The sequence below is a fragment of the Barbus barbus genome (genome assembly GCF_936440315.1).
Source record: "Barbus barbus genome assembly, chromosome: 43".
Classification (NCBI taxonomy): Eukaryota; Metazoa; Chordata; class Actinopteri; order Cypriniformes; family Cyprinidae; genus Barbus; species Barbus barbus.
The window spans coordinates 21366288-21386412 of NC_136721.1; the positions used below are offsets into that span (position 1 = coordinate 21366288).

At 33.0% G+C, this 20125-nt stretch overlaps 2 protein-coding genes across 3 annotated transcripts; both read left to right on the forward strand.

The window, feature by feature from the left end:
* Positions 1–1075: 1075 nt before the first annotated feature.
* LOC306862692 (LIM/homeobox protein Lhx9-like) lies at positions 1076–5491 on the forward strand (the record flags this gene model as incomplete). The annotated part of the gene is made up of 5 exons (XM_079405612.1): positions 1076–1093; positions 1690–1874; positions 2399–2754; positions 4115–4302; positions 5279–5491. The coding sequence occupies 5 exons, from the start codon at positions 1076–1078 to the stop codon at positions 5489–5491; spliced, it is 960 nt and encodes a 319-aa protein (XP_079261738.1).
* A 4546-nt stretch (positions 5492–10037) lies between these two features.
* On the forward strand, positions 10038–20125 carry LOC306862892 (serine/threonine-protein kinase Nek6-like). 2 transcript variants are annotated; one of them, XM_079405952.1, is made up of 10 exons: positions 10038–10192; positions 14720–14797; positions 14995–15135; positions 15385–15447; positions 15532–15642; positions 16404–16512; positions 16616–16723; positions 16838–16932; positions 17639–17752; positions 18834–20125. In XM_079405952.1, the coding sequence occupies exons 2-10, from the start codon at positions 14735–14737 to the stop codon at positions 18942–18944; spliced, it is 915 nt and encodes a 304-aa protein (XP_079262078.1). In that variant the 5' UTR covers positions 10038–10192; positions 14720–14734; the 3' UTR covers positions 18945–20125. The 2 variants fall into 2 exon arrangements, with proteins under 2 accessions (XP_079262078.1, XP_079262077.1); XM_079405951.1 differs by lacking the exon at positions 10038–10192 and adding an exon at positions 10262–10438.

Genomic DNA, 20125 nt, shown 5'->3' on the forward strand with positions numbered 1-20125 from the left:
GCTACGGATCATGTTGATGTGAAATAAACTTAAGACGAGGTTGCTGGTAGTGTTAGTATTCTTTCTTTCTTTCTTTAAGACACAAAAATTATATATATATATATATATATATATATATATATATATATATATGTGTGTGTGTGTGTGTGTGTGTGTGCGTGCGTGCGTGCGTGCGTGCGTGTGTGTGTGTGTATTTAAGGTCAAATGCATGCAGATACAAAATTAAAATATTGTTTATATACATGGAGATTACACAATAGACATCACATAAATTATATAATCTCTGACTGGATGCCAATTGTTTCTATGGTCATTTTATTGTGAATTCAGTTCAAGGACGAGTATCAGTATATTGTAGCTACTGCTTAACGGCTTGTATATTTCTGAATAAAGTTGGCCGTTTCAGAATAGAATAGAATAGAATAGAATAGAATAGAATAGAATAGAATAGAATAGAATAGAGCATGCGCTATAGGCAGCCTACATTATGGCTATAAAGTAAATATGGATATGGATAAGCGTGCTATTTCTTGCTATTCTTAAAATGACTTTAATTAGCCTTTAAACACAGTAGTCAAGATAATTCAGTATGAAGCAGGATGCGAGCAAACAGCGGTAACCTCCTCCTGTCTCTAAGCGCACGGAGTCTCCACAAACCCTGATTCTGCGCAAAGGCAACTACATCCCGTCCACTCTTATACCCAGAAGAATTAGAGACATTGATAAAGACAGACAACATCCTCACTGGGAATCTGTTATTCCAAACAAAGTTTCTGATTGCAGTTTATTTAGACTCGGAGATTTAGTTCGTTTTGGAAACGCTTTTTAAACAGCTTCACTAGTTTTCCTTTATTTAGATAGATAGATAGATAGATAGATAGATAGATAGATAGATAGATAGATAGATAGATAGATAGATAGATAGATAGATAGATAGATAGATAGATAGATAGATAGATAGATAGATAGATAGATAGATAGATAGATCTCATCATTTCTCTCACCCAAAGGAGTTAAAATATAGACATTCATCCTTGCACCGCGAGAGAGAAGGACCTCACTGCTCTTTATCAACATGGAAAACAATGAATCGGTAAGAATTCATTTTATTCTTTTGTAATGTAAATATAAATCATATTTTATTATTTCAACTTTTGGCAATATAAAAAGTGAAAATGTGCAGTAATCTGTCTGTTGTTCGACATTGAACAAGTTCAGTTGTGTTAAATAATCATTTTGTGTTTATAAAACCTTTATATATGTTACAATATTAAATACCTTTTTATTTTATTGTATTAGTTGCCAGAGATGTTTTTTAGTTTTGCACAAGACATAGAATATTAAATTCAGTATATAGATAATTGTTTTAAAGTAGGCTATATAGCCAAATTATAAGTATTAAAGTTACCAATAATCATATTTAACAGCATTGCCAAGTTCTGCATGACACAATTACGGTAAACCACACCTGAATTACTTTTAGGTTGAAGAAGCTAGTCGGCTTCAAAACATTATTTATTCATATAGCTAAATAAATTAAACGTTCATGCATTCACATAGTCTTTGAAAATGAACGAGAACTTAAACAGGCTATATAGGCTATAAATGAACCGATTTTGGTCAAATATATGACAACTTAAACTCAGGATGTTTGATTGCGACGATAAATGTTTAGCTGTGGTGTTCCAGGGCTGCGAGCCTCCGGTGTGCGCGGGCTGCGGCGCGCTGATCTCAGATCGCTTCTACCTGCTCGCGGCAGACAGACGGTGGCACGAGCGCTGTTTGAAATGCAGCGCGTGTCACGCTGACCTGGAGTCAGAGCTCTCGTGCTTCAGCAAACACGGAGACATTTACTGTAAGGAGGATTATTACAGGTAAAATAAATGTATATTTAGATAAACTTCTCGATCAGGGGGGCTATTGTCACGCTTTTTACCCCAGCGAATATATGTCAGAGCAGGTTTATTTTAATAATTATTTGGTACTTTAAAATGTTGAATCCCCACAAATATTTACAAGAAAAAAAATGCAATTCATTTAATTAACCATGACCTTGTGGCCACATAGCCTACAGTGCAATTTGCCACCATGTGAACCTGCTGTTTATTGACACAGATTTGAAAAGAACAGAGCTATATTTTAATGAAATATTATCTAATGTCAAAAAATAAATTATCCACAACATTTTAAAAAATATTAAATGTATAAACTGTGTAAATGTAAATGTATAAATGTAAAATTACATATATGATAATTATAAAACAGAACACTTAGAAACACACTAAATACTGAACCATTGTTTTGTGACAACATGCCCCAACACCCCTGTCCAGAGTTTTCACATTTCACACATGCAGTTAAATATATCTGTGTAATAAAGATGTATTCTCTTAAGTAGGAGGTTTTCTTTGCAAAGATGTGCACGGTGCGACCTGGGAATCTCTGCCTCAGAGGTAGTGATGCGCGCCGGGGATCTGGTGTATCACTTGAGCTGCTTCTCCTGTGCCACCTGCAACAAACTGCTGCTCACTGGAGATCACTACGGGATGAGAGAGACGTCAGTGTACTGCCGGGTACATTTCAAGACGATGCTGCAGAGGGAATACAGTCATACAGATTTGTATTGTTCAGACGTGTCTCCAGAAGAGCCAAATCCTGAGTTCGGCACATGCAATGAAGTGAGCCCTGTGCACAGAGGACGGGCCCGGAAGAGGAAAAACTGTAATGCAACAGACCATGTTACTTATAATTCAGGTAGTGCATTTTAGATATTAGCATAATTTTATTATTTAAATTAAGATTTTCGTACTCTGTATTTTTACACTACATGTCAAAAGTATGGAATAAGTAAAAAGTCTCTTATACTCACCAAATCTGTACTTATTTGATTAAAAATACAGTAAAAATAGTAATATTGTAAAATATTATTACAATTTAAAGTAACTGTTTTCTATTTTAATATATTTTATGTGTAATTTATTCATGCAGTGGCAGTTAAAATAGTTGTGCTGCTTATTCATTTATTTATCTACTTATTTATTTGTTTATTTATTTAAACCATGGATACAGTATACCAAAGTACCAAGTTTGGGGTAAGTAAAACAAAAAGAAAGAAATATTTTACATTTTTATTCATCAAAGAATCCTGAAAAAAAATGCATCATAGCTTCCAAAAGCAGCAAATGAATATTATTTATTGTTTTTATTTTGATCAAATAAATGCAGCCTTGTTTAACATAAGAGACATTTAGGCCCGGTTTCACAGACAACTATGCCAGGATTAGGCCATAGTTCAATTAGGACATTTAAGTAGTTTTTATAAACGTACTTAGAAAAAAAAAAACCATTACTGGTGTGCATCTTGAGACAAAACAAAGGCACTGTTATATTTTAAGATCAGTCAGAGCAAGTTTATTTCAGTTGAAACAGCTCAGACTTAGATTTTAGTCTAGGACTAGGCTTAAACCTTGTCTGTGAAACCGGGAGTTAATGTTTAAAAAAAAAAAAAAAAAAAAAAAAAGTAAACATCTGGATTATTCCAAATTTCTGACCAGTATAGGTTATATTTTGCATTTATTTGGGATTAACAAAATAAAAATATTAATATTTCTTATCAAACAATATGTCAGCATTACAAAGTCAGATCCTATTAAAAAAACAAATATAATTTAAAATGTAAAATACAATTGTTATTTTAATATTAATACAATTTTACTTATATTAATATGTAAACGTCCTAAATAAATAAATAAATATAATATATATATATATATATATATATATATATATATATATATATATATATATACATACAGTAATTTTCATATAGGCCAGAATATATTGTAAAATATATAATTTGCTTACAAATATATGAAAAACTTATTAAAAATGTATTAATTATTCCTATAAATATTATAGATTGACTGTAGTAAACCATGTTCTATATAAAAGGGTTTTTAAGAATAAATAGTCATAGTTCTGGTATACTTTTGTTCTTAAGTATGCATGCAGAAGATGAAAATGAGATTATCGTGTTTGCTATTGTTGACTGTAAGTCCTGGCCTTTAGTGTGAGTCATATCAGTGATGATTAACTGTTTGTGTGCGCTCTATAGATGTGAGCGATATGGGTGTGGACCTGTCGGAGAGAGTGAGCTGTCAGAAGTCCAAACGCATGAGAACGTCTTTCAAGCATCACCAGCTGCGGAGCATGCAGAACTTCTTCACCCACAACCACAATCCAGATGCCAAAGACCTCAAAGAGCTCGCCCAGAAAACCGGCCTCACCAAACGTGTGCTCCAGGTCAGAAAAACCTCTCTGAACCACTGTTTGAGTTACATATACAGTTGGATCCAAAAGACCACATTGAAAATGTGGCATTTATGCACCGAAATAAACAGAAAGGTTTAGAATGGAAGCTTGCTTTTTTTTCAGAATTGAGAGTTTATATTTCACAGTTCTGAATTTATATCTTGTAATTGTGAGTTTACATCTCGTTTACATCTCACAATTTCTATAATGTTGTCAAATCCCAAATCTCTTCTGAATTTACAAAGACAAAATTGTGAGATATAAACTCGTTGCAAGAAAAAAAGTCAGAATTGTATGATAAAAAGTCACAATTACCTTTTTATTAGTTTTTTTATCCATATACAAGCTTAATTGCAATATTATGAGAAACATTTTTGGAATTCCAAGATGGAAACTCGCAATTATAAAAATTATGATTTGCAATTCCGGAAAAAAGTCAGAATTGTGAGATTTAAACAAGCAATTGTGAGAAAAAAAGGTGTGAGATATAAAATTGCGATAAAATTAGATAAAAAAAGGAGAGATGCAAACTCACAATTATGAGTTTATAACTTCAAACTGCTAGATATACAATTGAAATTCTGAAAACAGGTTTCACAAATGAGAAAACAAGTCAGAAGTGTGGATTGTAAACTTATAATTGCAAGAAAAAAGTCAGAATTATGAGATAAAAAGTTGCAGTTACTGCTTTTATTTATTTTTTTATTCCATGGTGGAAACGAGCTTCCATAGTGTAGGAAACTGTTTAAATGAATGTTATGATGAAAAATTAATACAAAATATTTGAGGTTTGGCACTATTTCTTGGCCACTTATCAAAGTAGATTTACAACATCGATCATGTGATTCCTTTGAATACAGACAGTCAGATGTTCTTGTTTCTGTGAAGAAGAAAAACAATCTCTCATTCCTTCCATCACCGATGATATGTCTAATTGTGTCAAATCCTATGTCTTTATTTTCTGCAGGTTTGGTTCCAGAATGCCCGTGCAAAACTCAGGAGAAACTGTCTATATCAGGATAGCATGGGAGTGGACAATGTTTCGGACAATTCCACCATCACGTCCCCATCAGTGCCTTCACCCCAACTGTCCCACAGATCTCTGAGCCCATCCAGCCCCACCAGCACCTCTCCGTCACAGCATGCACAGTCACAACACAAACTCCCCAATGCCTTCTGAGTTCCTCTACCACTCTTAAACATAATTTTGATTGTTATATTACCTTAAGATCTGTGTATATTACTAGCATTCATTAACTGAAGGAAAGAGAATCACACAGTAAAAGAAAGGCCTCATCCAGCACTGCTGTCGTGCCATTACAATTTGGTTCGGAATAGAATTTGGAATACTTGCAAAGTACGTACTGCATACTGCATATTGTATACTATATGATGCCTGTTACATTTCAAAGTAGTGTATCAGTATGCAATCAGAATATTAGAATGATTTCTGAGGGTTCATGTGACACTGAAGACTGGAGTAATGATGGTGAAAACTCAGCTTTGCATCACAGGAATAAATTACATTTCACAATATATTTAAATAGAAAACAGCTTTAACAATATTAGTTTTTACTGTATTATTGATCAAATAATTGCGGCCTTGGTGAGCATAAGAGACTAAATAAATAAATAAACCATTAAAAAATCCTACCAACCCCAATCTTTTGAACAGCAGTGTGTTACTTATATCAAGGCATTAAGAGTCTAAATCATCATGACTGAACTGAACAGTAAACATTGTACTTGAAGATGCCTACATACACCCATATGCGCTCAGACCACCAGATGTGGTAACTTTTATTTGAACACGATTAACTATAGGCTTAAATAAAGTATTCACGTTCTGTTTGTTTATTCAGCACTGGTGGGTGTGGTGTTTGATTATTTTAGTCTGCCGTGTTGTTTTCTTATTTTGTGTGAGTGTTTGCGTGTGTAAAGTTTGTCTGGTGTAATTATCCTGATCCGTACTGAGGTGATTGTGGTTTGCATTGTGCAGTTACGAGCTGAGACTGAAGTCAGCCAGAGCTGGAGAGACTGGCGGAGATACACGGTCACAGCATCAAACAGAGAAAGAGATTCGCTGCAGTCTTTCTTCCATGACCGCATTTTTTATTAGCTGCTAATGAAGTCTTAGGTTTGTACAACAGAAAATATTTTCCGGATTTTCTCTTTGTTATGGGTTCTTTAAAATGCTGCACAGCCGTCGAATAATAACAAAAAGAAAAACAATCAGAAGAACGCAGAAATAATGAAGGAGTGTTGTTTGATTTGGACTATTTCTATATGCTACACATTTCATGCTTGTGGTTGTGGTTCGACCAAGTGTTTACCACAAGGAAGCACGTGTGTACGTGTGTGTGTCTGGTTTGTGTTTACTCATGTGTGCTTTTATGGATGGAGAGATTACAGGACACGCTGCTCTTCTTCCCACAGACCCCTACAGACACTTACATGGAAAGCATATAGGCCGACACACATGATTTAAGTGTATTTCTATCTTTGTGTTTATTTACTTGTTTATTTTAAATTTTATTATTATTTGATTTGTCTTTTATTTTTGTCCATGCATATTTACTTTGCAAACTTTAAGACCTTAAACATTAAATATGCATTAAAGTGGTCATTTTCTGAAACATATACACTAATATATTATATGTATGTATATATATATATATATATATATATATATATATATATATATATATATATATATATATATATATATATTATATATATATATAGTGCTGTCAAACGATTAATTGCATCCGAAATAAAAGTTTATTTACACAATAGGCTATATTATATATATATATATATATATATATATATATGTGTGTGTGTGTGTGTGTGCACTATGGAAGCCCGTTTCCGCCCCTGAATAAAATAATAAAAAAAGGTTATTGCGACTTTATATCTCGCAATTCTGACTTTTATCCTCAGAATTGAGAGATATAAACTCGCAATTGCGAGTTAAAGTTCAGTTTTGAGGGGGGGGGGGGCTGATATGTTCTCAGAATTGCGATTTTATCTCTCACAATTCTGAGGATAAAAGTCAGAATTGCGAGAAAAAAAAAGTCAGAATTGCCAAAAAACAAACAAACAAAAAACAACCTTTTCTTTTTTTCTTTTTTATGGCGGAAACGGGCTTCCATATGTATATTTATTATGTATATATAAATGCACACTCATACAGTATATATTTTGAAAATATTTACATGTATATTTATATCTATATAATTTATCTCATATATAAATATATTTAATATACAAATATAAAATTTTTCTTAAATATATACTGCACGTGTGTGTATTTATATAAACATAATAAATATACATAGTACACACACATGTATTATGTAAATAACTTATTTTGGATGCGATTAATCACAAATAATTGTTTGACACCACTAACACAAACATATATATATATATACACACACATACATACATACACATATATACATATATATACACATACAAATTTATTATATTTGTAAAGTGTAAAATGTAAATAAATTTACATTTATTAAAATTAACATTATATATTATAATATTTTATGTATATTATATGGACTATATATTATATTATATTATTTTTTACACCCATTTTCTTAAACTTGCCTAGTGTTTCACAAATTCACTGGCTAGTCGTGGTCAGAATGATTACTGTATTCATGATACTGAATTATTTTTCCAAAAATATGATGGCTATGACATGCTCTCTCTCTCTTTTCCTTCAGGGTCTGAGACCTCGAGGGGGCGCTAGTGAATTTCAAATTACTGAAATGCCTGATGACTGAATGACTGTTCAAGATTGAATGAATGTGTGGTTTGTGGATTTTTTTTATTCTTAGTTCCTCTATATGCCCCCCCCCCACACACACACAGTTAAAATGAAAAAGCAGAAGTCCTCCACACACTCTACAGTTTTGTCATTCTTTTTTTAATGCCACTGAACAGATCTTTGCCACTTCCTCTAGTACAACACGTGTCAAACAAGACTGTGTCTGCAGAAGCAAACTTTGACAAGGTGTCTGTGAGTGTTTGTGTGTTAAAGGCAGTCTGAAAGGTATTTGCTCATAATGTCCCCACAAGAATGACAACTATTCGGTTGAAAATGAGCGTGTGTGCGTGCGAGAGACCGAGAGAGGTGAGAGAAGCAGCAATATCTAGAAAGGTGTGGGTCCACTTTCCATAAACCATAACAGGCCACATCAAAAGTCTGGGGGTTTTGCTGCCGTAGCGTTATTGCACATGGGGTTATACTGAAATAAATGTCGTCATGACACTGTCATAGAATTACCCATCCTAAAGGTCAGGTGTGGGATGTATTAGGCTGCAGAGCTTCATTTTTTTGTCAATATACCACCACTAATACTAATAAGTTATAAAAAAATTAGAAATATAAAAGTCAAAGTTTAATTTTAATATTATTATTATTATGGTGATGATGAATAGTTTATGATATTGTCAATGAACTAAAATAAAATAAATATAATATTAAAAAAATGATCAGACCCCTTAATATTGTTATTTATTTATTTACTCATTAATAATAATAGTAATATATGGTTTTAGTATTATTATGTCAATTAAATAAAATAAATAATATATAATATGAATAAAAATACTACACTGCAAATAAAGCACTGGTAAAAATACTACTAATAAAATAATAATAATAATTATCATTATTTATAATTAGTGTTGTCAAACAATTAATCGCGATTAATCACATCCAAAATAAAAGTTTGTTTACATAACATATGAGTGTCCTGTTTATATTTATTATGTGTATATAAATACACACACATGTATGTATACATTTATGAAGAAAGTGTTGTTTATATGTAAATATTTTCAAAATATATACTGTATGTGTGTGTTTATAGATACATAATAAATATACAGTACAAATACATTATGTGAATAAAAACTTATTTTGGACGTGATTAATCGCAACTAATCGTTTGATGGCACTATTTATAATATATTATTATTATTGGCTGATTATTGTCAATTAAATGAAATAAAATAAATAATATAATATAAAAATAATTATCAGAACACTAATTATTGTTATTTATTTATTTTCTCATTTATTATTATTATTATCATCATTATTATTATATGGTTTTGGTATTATGTCAATTAAATTAAATAAATGATATAATATAATAAGTAATATGACTTGCTGTAAATACTACAAGTACGACTACTACTAGTAAAATAATAATAATAAATTATTATTATTATTAGCATGTGTTTGTGATATGATTAGCAAAAAATAAAAAAGCATTGGACTTGTTAAAGTAGTAGTAGTAGTTTTATTAGTAAGTGGTGATATTGTCACATTTGGGTAGTTGAAGTACCAGTGTGTCCTATGGTGTGACACAAAAATGTAAAAAAAAAAAAAACTCTAGCATTGAAGATAACCCTCTCTCATGCTATTTGTAACTCTAAGAATGAAGATACATTTTTCTCATGTTATTAGTATGTTAAGTTTTTTTCTACATTTTTGCTGTGTCACACCATAGGACACAGTCCAATTTTTAATTGGTCAACTACCCATTTAAATAAAAAAACATCTTAAATAAATACTTATTATAATTCAATAATAATAATAATAATAATAATAAATAATATACGCTCCCAACCATTAAACAAAATATCTGAATTACAAACCTTTTTTTTTTACAAACCTTGCTGAGAAAGTGAAGGGCAGGAGCAGTGGGTTACTCACAGATCACAGCCATGTGATGCGCGGGGTGTGACTCAAACTTGCTTGGCCCGTGACATTAGTGAGTCTGGAAACTGACCAAAGGGGCTTCGCAGCATTTTTCAGTCCAGTAAATGTCTGAGGCACCGCGCTGGTGAGGTAAGTGGAACTACTGCATGACTTTTAACCCAATTTGCTGTGAAAATGCTCGTGACGCTCGCGCGCCTCGCGATACGGCTTTACAGTTGCACAACGTGCTCATGTAGAAGAGAAATATCGTGCCAAATTATTCGTGGGGTGCATAATGTCGCAGTGCTGCAATAGGAAACAGAGAGAGAGAATGTAAATGAACGCAAGGCTGTTCAGTTGCTTTGGATTAAACTAACTTCCATGGAACGACTCAAGGTACCGTAGGCAGCGCGAGAATTGCTTCTGCTTTAGTTCTCTTGCGCGGAAAGTAACGTTAGATCTGTTTTGAAAGTTCTTGCATCTGTTTTCTGCATATAAGGGCCTAGTTCGCTCATTGATATGCTTCCAGACGCGTTAACGGCAATAAATAACACCAAAACAATCGCATCGTACTGTAAATGTTGTATAGGGAATAAAACACACATTAAATATAAAGAAACGCTCCTCTAGTTCAACGGGAACACCCACCTTCACACTGTAACTTCGATCATATGTGCAAATATAACGTAATGCTCTGAATCAACACTTGCATGGTATTATGGCTTATTTTTGATGATAATAAGACGCGTTTAATGTTTAGTTATTTGTATGATAGCACTGAAGAGCGCTTGTTTTTTATAAGGAAAAGCTGCAGTTCTGACTCCGCCCACACACACTGTTTGTTTGCATCCATTCACGTGTTTTTGGACACAAAATAGCTTTATACCTCCCCTATTTTTTATTGAGATGATTCATACAGTTACAGGAAACATGTTAAATGAAAAAACACTGCATGATAGCAATAAAAAAAAAAAAAATTAAATTAAAAATGTAATTAAAAATAACGTCACGTGAAATTCAGTAACTCAATAAACAAACAAAGAAACCATCAAAGTATTAATTAACAGTAGGCCATTACTAAAGCAGCATAAACTAAGTAGTTGACATGATGTGTCACCTGTCAAAATATTTAGGCTATTCAGAATAATTAGGCCTAGTTATGACATGTAGTGAGTATATGCCTGTGATTAATGACTTTGCCTGGATGAAAACAACATAACGTACAGTTACAGTAGATCAGTGCCAAACAAGTCAAACATGTTCATTTTTGTGGCAGGTTACGTTGCAGAACTGAGGTGGGCTTCTTTCACCAAGTCGAATGATATTATCATGCAGGTCTGTTTGATCAGACACGTGTGTAAGTTTCTGTACACGCTCGGGGCTTTTTGGAAGTGAGATTGTGGATATGTGACGGGGGTTTCTGGTATTGAGTTGTTAGATCTGTAGCATTTGAGTTGTTAGATCTGTAGCATCTGTAGCAGGCGGAAACAGATGCGCGTGACTCACCAGAGAGGAAGACAAACGGCTTGAAATTGCGCGCAGTTTACTTCTTCAAGACCACTGCTAATCTTAGATCCTTTATCCTTAATCTGAAAGGGATGGTTCACTCTATAATTTTTCCAAACCTGTGCAAGTTGCTTTCTTCTGTTGAACACAAAAGAAGATATTCTGAAGAATGCAGATAACCAAACAGTTGACGGTAGCCATTGACTTTTTTTCATACGATCTTTCTATTAATATACCAAAATCTAGTTTTAAAATAATACATGTGGTAAAACAGAAAACCACGTTGAATCATAGTTCATCCTATAAGTGGCCTGTCCATACTTTTTCACCATAAACTATATGATGCATGCAAAAAAAGCATGCAAAACAACAACAAAAAAGTAAAACAGTATTGTACATTAAAATGACATATAATGTGATGTTAAAGTATTTACAGTTTTATTTTTTTTTACCAAGGTAAAGTAATTTACAGTTAACCAATTAAAATGTTATTACTGTAGCATGTTTACACAGTAAAGTGTCTTTTTTTTATACAAAGTACAGTATTTTTTATATATTTATCTACTACACCCTTTCCCATCCAGAAAAGTCACATGCTATATATAGATATATACTCTTTTATAAGAGTAGTGTTATGTGCGATTCTAAATATAACCATCGTGATACAAATCCTGTGAAGATAAGAATTAGCAAGATGATGCTTGTCGGGTTTCTAAGTATTCTAGGGTTTCTAAGAAAATGTGATTCACCTCTAACCCATCTGAAAATACAGACCGGAAGCATACAAGCAGTGTGGTTTTGGAAACAAACACAGTGGTGTGTGTTTGAACAGAGTACTGCACGTCCAGATGTGTGTCTTTGTTATAATAATCCCTCGTGTGTGTGTGTGTGTGTGTGTGTGTGGAGAGTGGCACTGTTTCATACGGTAGGATAGAATTCTTCCTCTGCATTTTTCTTCACATGAATGGAAGGAAATTGGTACAGGACCACCCTCTCCTTCCCCTCCCCTCCCCAAAATATTTTTCTTTCGTTTTTTTTTTCTCCTGCTGTAGACCTGTTTTTCTCCATCCCTGTAAGCAGGAACTAACTTGCATGTTTTTTTTGTTTTTTTTTTTTATTAAAAAAATATGTGCTCTGTAATCTATTTTAATATATGATTAGCTACAGTATGATTATAGTAGTCAGCAGTATTACTGTACTCACATTGACTAGATAGTTTACACAGTCCTTCAGTCTGTTCTCTCTTATGTGCTGTCTTTTCTATCTATCCATCCATCCATCTAGATAGATATTTTCATATATCTCCAAATATACAGTACATAAAAAAAAAATATATATATGTGTATATATATATATATATATATATATATATATATATATATATATATATATATATATATATATATATATATATATATATATATATATATATATATGCTGTTGACAACATTGAAGCAGATGTGCACACACAAACACACTTAAAAAACACGTTCAACACATGCTCATTCTGCTAATTAGTCTTTATTATGCCTCTTAGGCACAGAATGTTACAGGAACAGTCATTTGTGTTTGTGTGTATTTGTGATTGTGGGTCAGTAGGTTTGTCTAGAGTTTAAAATAAAACAGGAGCTGTTTGTACATGTCAAGCTGTGCAGTGCAGAAGAGAACATGTGCTCTGAAGACTACATACACACCCCTGTTCCCATGCGTCTGCGCACATACAGTACAACAGACATACAATGTATTCTCTGGAACGCTTCACTCAGGTTACACTAATCTGACACCTGGATAGGTACTGAAACTAAAACTGACCTTTTTTAATGGGGTCGATTTAAGTGACATGCAACCGATCTAGTCTGTTAGGTATGATTGTTACTGGATAATCTTGCAGGTATCAGGATAAAGTGGAATGGTGTATCCCTGCACTTCTCCAGAAGTCACAGGCTTCAATGCACTCGCTTTATCTTATGATCTGAGAAGTTTTAAAGAATTTCCCTAGTATTTTGAAAGTGGGCGTTTTGGAAAAAATAAAATGCTAAAACAGGGTCATAAGAGTAAATGCATGCACGTCATCATTTCCTGCTGCTTATCACTTTAGAATAAGAAATCATAAATTGGGGAGGAGCCGGGGAGGAGATATATGTTAATTGCTTTGAGCCAGGATTAGTGTTTTTTTTATTCAAGTAAAAAAAAATTCATATTTTTGTGGCACAAATGGTTATGGTTTTAGACTTTATTCAGACACCTATTGGTGTGGATGCAGCATAGCTCTGGGTGATATATTGAATATTGCTAGTGGCATAAAATTAAGCAAGCAACATTTCATGTAGTAAAGACAAATTACTGCATTTTAATTGCATTAAACATTTGGAAATAAGCAAAAATTAAATATTAAATTTAAATATTTTAAAAATGTGTTTTACATTTAACAGTGGACAACTACCCTGATTAATTTGGGATCAGTAAGGGTTTTTTTTTAAGAAATTAAAAATGTATTTAGCAAGGATGCACATAATTGTGATAGTGACAGTGAAGACATTTATAATAATGCTTTTAAAAATCTATTCATTAAAAAGTTTCACTATGTCTACAAAAATATGAAGCAGCACAACTTTTTTTTCAAAATTGATAATAAGAAATATTTCTTGAGCAGCAAATCAGTATATTAGAATAATTTCTGAATGATCATTTGACACTGAAGACTGGAGGAAAATTCAGCCTTGCGTCACAGAAATAAATAGCATTTTAAAATATATTAAAATAGATAAGAAAACACTTATTTGAAGTTCTAATATTTCACAATATTGCTGTTTTAATTGCATTTTTAATAATAAAAAAGGCACTTTGGTGAGCATAGCTTCTTTCCTTTTCCTCAAAAAGAAAAAAGAAATAAATAAATTAAAAATCTTATCGATCCCAAACTTTTGAACAAAAACGCAGGATGATTTATACCACAAAATTCAATTATTAATTTGGGTCTCATCTGTCATAATCCACTGCTGTTTTAAAGCACTGACAGCTGCTTTTTGATCTCAGGCTTTGTTTGAACGGCTCAGGATTGTTTTTATCGTTACTGAAAAACTACAATTAAACAAAGCAGCCATCTGGAAATAAAACGATCCGGTTGATAAAGCAGACACTGCGAATGTCGTCCTTTGTGTTTGCCTGCAGGTCTGGAATGTCATTATGGAGCAGAACAGCCTTCAAGATCTGAATCAAAATTACACAGTGCCAGTACAGAACGACCAGGTCTGACCACACACACACACACACACACACACACACACGTGCAGCTGCTGGCACAGGCCTGGGCTCACGTGGGCACACGCTGTTATTATTACAACTGCAGACAGGCGCTTTTATGAATCATCGCAGTGATAATGCTGATATTACCACACTACTCTGACTCTCACTGTCTTCTTTCGGTTCCTCTATCTGTCTCTTAGAGGAACATGCTAGGATATGGGTTCTACTCCGTGATGTCCAACTTCCTCATCGAGAAAAAGATTGGCCGCGGTCAGTTTAGTGAGGTTTATAAAGCCACTTGTCTACTGGACAACCAACAAGTGGCACTAAAGAAAGTACAGGTGAGCATTTACATGTCTTTAAGTAGTATATTACTCATACTGTTGCAGCTTGTATACTAAACGCAAATGTATGTAAAATATGCAGCGTATAACCAAAGAAAACTGTCCATAATGCAATGCACTTGACCTTATCTTGGTGACGAATGAACCAAGAACCAATTTTGTCATCCATTGCTCAACATTAAATTACAAAATTTTACACAAGCGAGTGGTCTGGGTGGATGTTGTAATAATGTGTTGTTTTCTCAGATCTTTGAAATGATGGATGCTAAAGCCCGGCAGGACTGCATTAAAGAGATCGACTTGTTAAAGGTTAGCATCGTACGTTTTTAAACTCAAACAAGTGTCTCTGTTTGTGAGAGTTGGTGATGTTTTATTTGAATTCTGTGATTGCAGCAATTGAACCATCCAAACGTCATTAAGTATTTGGACTCGTTTATTGAAGGAAACGAGCTGAATATTGTTCTGGAGTTAGCAGGCGCTGGTGACCTTTCCCAGATGATTAAGGTCAGTGTCATGCCACACGTTAAACGGCCAAATACTTTTTGAGATCTCATTTTTTCTGTCAAAAAATTAAATGTGTTTTTGAATAGGATACTATTCTTGGATATTCTGTGTTTGTTTTCATTTTAGTTAATTTTTTTTTGTTATATATATATATATATATATATATATATATATATATATATATATATATATATATATATATATATATATATATATAATAAGAAGAGTTTATTTGCAAAAACAGATAATGTTTTTAACAATTCACAGAAATCATGTTTTTTCATGGTGCATAATAATAAGAAGAGTTTATTTGCAAAAACAGATAATGTTTTTAACAATTCACAGAAATCATGTCTTTTCATGGTGCATTCCAATTAATCTCAATCAAACTGCAGTTGGGTTGTTTTGACTAGGTTAAAAATAACTTTAAAAAAAACAGCTAACAAACACAAAAACATGATAACATAATAAAAAACATGATTTTTGAAAAAAAAAAAAAAAAAAGAGTAAATAAACTCTTCATATATATGTTTTAGTAAGTTGTAGTTTTTAGTATTTGTTTATTTAGTTTTTAGTATTAGTTTATTTATATAATGCCTTTTCAACTAGTTGAAACATTATATATTTAAAATAAAAAAATAGCTGAAATAAAATAATTTGTTTTATATTTTATTTCAGTTAATATTTATTTCAAGCAAAGGAAATGTGTATGGTGTTGTTATTAATTTTAGTTCATGATAATAACCCTGGCATGTGTTTAGTATTTTAAGAAGAAGCAGAGGTTGATTCCTGAACGAACAGTATGGAAGTATTTTGTGCAGCTGTGCAGCGCGCTGGAACACATGCACTCACGCAGAGTCATGCATCGAGGTAAACTCACTAACTTTCTTTCTAATACAGACACACATGATTTTTTCATTAAATGTGGCCGCATTTTTTTGTTCTTCTGTAAATGTTTGTGTGTGTGTACCAGATATAAAACCAGCCAACGTCTTCATCACAGCTACTGGACAGGTCAAACTCGGTGACCTTGGACTAGGTCGATTCTTTAGCTCCAAAACCACGGCTGCACACTCTCTTGGTACCACTGACCCTCCACACAAACACTCAAATAAACACACTTCATGCATGTACTGAACGCTAATAGACGGGAATTGCATACCAGCTGCTTATCATCTATCTGTGTCTTTCCCAGTTGGAACTCCATATTACATGTCTCCCGAAAGGATTCATGAAAATGGCTACAACTTCAAATCAGACATCTGGTCCTTGGGTTGCTTGCTGTATGAGGTACACAAACACAGAATTGGTTCATTCTAGCGTCCAAACGTTTTAACTTAAAAAAAAGAAAGTTCCTTATGCTCACCAAGGCTGCAATTATTTGATCAAAAATACAGTAAAAAGGGAGAAATATTATTGCAATTTAAAATAACTGTTTTCTATAGGAATGTGTTTTAAAATATAATTTATTCCTGGGATGCAAAGCTGAATTTTCAGCATCTTTACTCCAATATTCAGTGTCACATGATCCTTCAGAACTCATTCGAATATGCTGATTTGCTGCTCAAGAAACATTTCTGATTATTACAAATGCTGAAATCAGTTTCTGCTGCTTAATATTTTTGAGGGAAATATGATTATTTTCCAAGATTCTTTGATGAACAGAAAGTTCAAACCAGCATGTATTTGAAACAGAAATCTTTTGTAACATTATGATTTTTTTTTACCATTAAAATTCTGTACAAATTAAGGTCAACTGTTGATTATTACCATATAAAATTATTTAAATATTTATAAACAAGCACACATTGCTTTACAGTAATGTACTTGCAATCAAAGTCTATATGGCAAGGCACTGTACCAGAATAAATACTGAAATACACTGTTTTGAAAGTACAGCCACAAGAATAGTGGAACAGTAATACTGTCAAATAGTAAGCAAGAACAGCAGAAAGAGAGGTAATTATTTTTTATGAGTAATATTTGTGTCCCTTAGATGGCAGCTCTGCATAGCCCTTTCTACAGCGACAAGATGAACCTGCTTTCATTGTGCCACAAGATCGAACAGTGCGATTACCCTCCTCTGCCTTCAGGGCACTACTCTCAGAAGGTACAACACACACACACACGGCATTACACGCCTCCCATGAGCTAACATCTCAATACTTCAGTGAGCACAATCATACATGATGTATAAAGCTATTAGAGCTACTAGAGCTAGTCACTTCATAGTTCTAAATGATGCATCTGCAATAGTTAATGCATTTAAGCATGCAATTAATTAAATCCTTTAATGGCATTTGCTTTACAACACTATAGAAGTTTGTGTCCACCACAGTAAAAAAAAAAAAAAAAGAGGTACTTGCAATTTTTCTTTTTTACCTCATGATTTTGACTTTTTTTTCTCAGAATTTGACGTTTATATCTCACGATTGCAAGTTTATATCTTGCAATTCTTGCAGTTTCTCAGAGAAAAAGTCAGAATTTGAGAAAGTCAGTTGATATATTGATTTTTGTTTTTTAATTCTTTGGCATAAAATAATGCTTTATAATAAAATTAGAAAAGAAAGTCAATAAATAAATAAGCAAGCAAGTCCAGGAAGAAAAGAAAAGAAAATATTTAAATATACACTTCCATTCAAAAGTTTGAAGTCAGTACATTTTTTTATATTTTTGCAAAAAGTCTCATGTTCACCATGGCTGCATTTGTTTGATTAAAATAAGTCTCTGCCTTGTGAATGCATTTCATAATGTAATTTATTTCTGTGATGCAAAGCTGAATTGTCAGCATCATTACTGCAGTCTTCAGCGTCACATGATTCTTCAGAAATCATTCTAATATGTTGATTTGATGCTCAAGAAACATTATTATCTGTGTTCAAAACAGTGATGCTGCTTAATATATTTGTGGAAACCATGAGCCATTTTTTTTCAGGATTTGATGAATAGAAAGTTTAAAACATAATTTATTTGACACGTAATTTTTATTTTTTTAAAGAAAGTGCTACTTTCTTTAAAAAATACAAATCTTACTGACTTCAAACTTTTGAACACTATTGTTTAGAAATATCTTCTTGCTGTCTAGGTAGTCAGCTCACTAGATTTTGTAACACCGTCCATCTCAACAGTCATTTCATAAAGATACAGCATAAGAACAGTGATGTAAACTGCACACCTTGTATGTGTTGCAGCTCAGAGATCTGGTCAGTATGTGCATCAACCCAGATCCTGACCAGCGGCCCGATATCAGCTTCGTCCTGCAGTTCGCCAAACAGATGCACCTGTGGACGTCCAGCACCTGATACAAACACACACACCTGCAGCAATGAGGAGAACCATTGCGCAAACCTGTAATCTCTGCTGCTCTCTCAGTCCAACTGATCAAGCTATAGAAAGATCTAGAAATGAGTAAGGAGAGAATGCCAACAGTGTCTGTGCTGTTTTAAGCTGAGCATTTCTCTAGATTTGTATTGAAAGGAATGCTGATGTGTTCTGTTGTGCTTTCAAATGATGTATCAGTGCTGTATTCTGATTGGTTTAGAGAAAGTTGGTCAGGTCAGGTGACCAGTGCCTCATGTTGATGATGTCAAAGCAAGGTGGTTCCATGTATACATACTTTTTCTGTATTCATTACAGCATTTAAAATGCCTTAGTTCGTTACTCATCTCTCTTTATGTTTCTGATACACACACGCACACAATTGTCGAGTGTTTTGCAAGGAAACACTTGTGTTGGACAGTGGGTTCAGCATTTCTGTTCTCTGGTTAAATATCTTCCATATGAAAGGATTCATATCCAAAGAGAAGCTATTTTTAAGGAAGTTTGAAGCATTTTCTCATGTTTAAATGTGTGATTAACAATAAAATGTAACTGGAAATATTGACTTTGTGACAGCTTTGTTTTGAAGGACATCTGAAGCGTTTTAAATCATTTTTATTAGTCTTGTTTCTATTAGATTTTCTGATAAAAAAAGACTCAAATTATTATGAATTGAGAATTTGTATTATCAAAGGTTTTTATGTTGTGCCCCCTGGTGATAAGCAAATAGAATAAGTGCTATTATTTATCACATGAAACATAATACACTAATTTGTATTTCAGCTCATCAGGCACTGTAACTTTCTATTTCAAATAAACGCTGTTCTTTTGAACTTATCTCAGAATTCATAAAAAAATTTAAAATTAGCAGCACAACTGATTTTAAAATTGATAATGTTTCTTGATCAGCCAATCAGCATATTAGACTGATTTCTGAAGGCTCACGTGACACTGAAGACTTGCGTAACGATGCTGAAAATTCAGCTTTGTATCACAGGAATAAATTACATTTTAAAATATATTCAAATAGAAAACAGTTATTTTAAATTGTATAAACATTTCACAATATTACTGTGTTGCTGTATTTTAGATCAAATAAATGCAGCCTGGGTGAGCATAAGAGACTTACCTAAACATTTTTTAACCAAAATGATAATGGATGCAC

Excerpts from the sequence above, each read along its gene's own strand:
- LOC306862892 (XM_079405951.1), top strand. Across the intron at positions 15,136-15,384 it reads TGGCACTAAAGAAAGTACAG|ATCTTTGAAATGATGGATGC; the intron begins GTGAGCATTTAC and ends TTGTTTTCTCAG. Across the intron at positions 16,513-16,615 it reads ACGCAGAGTCATGCATCGAG|ATATAAAACCAGCCAACGTC; the intron begins GTAAACTCACTA and ends TGTGTGTACCAG.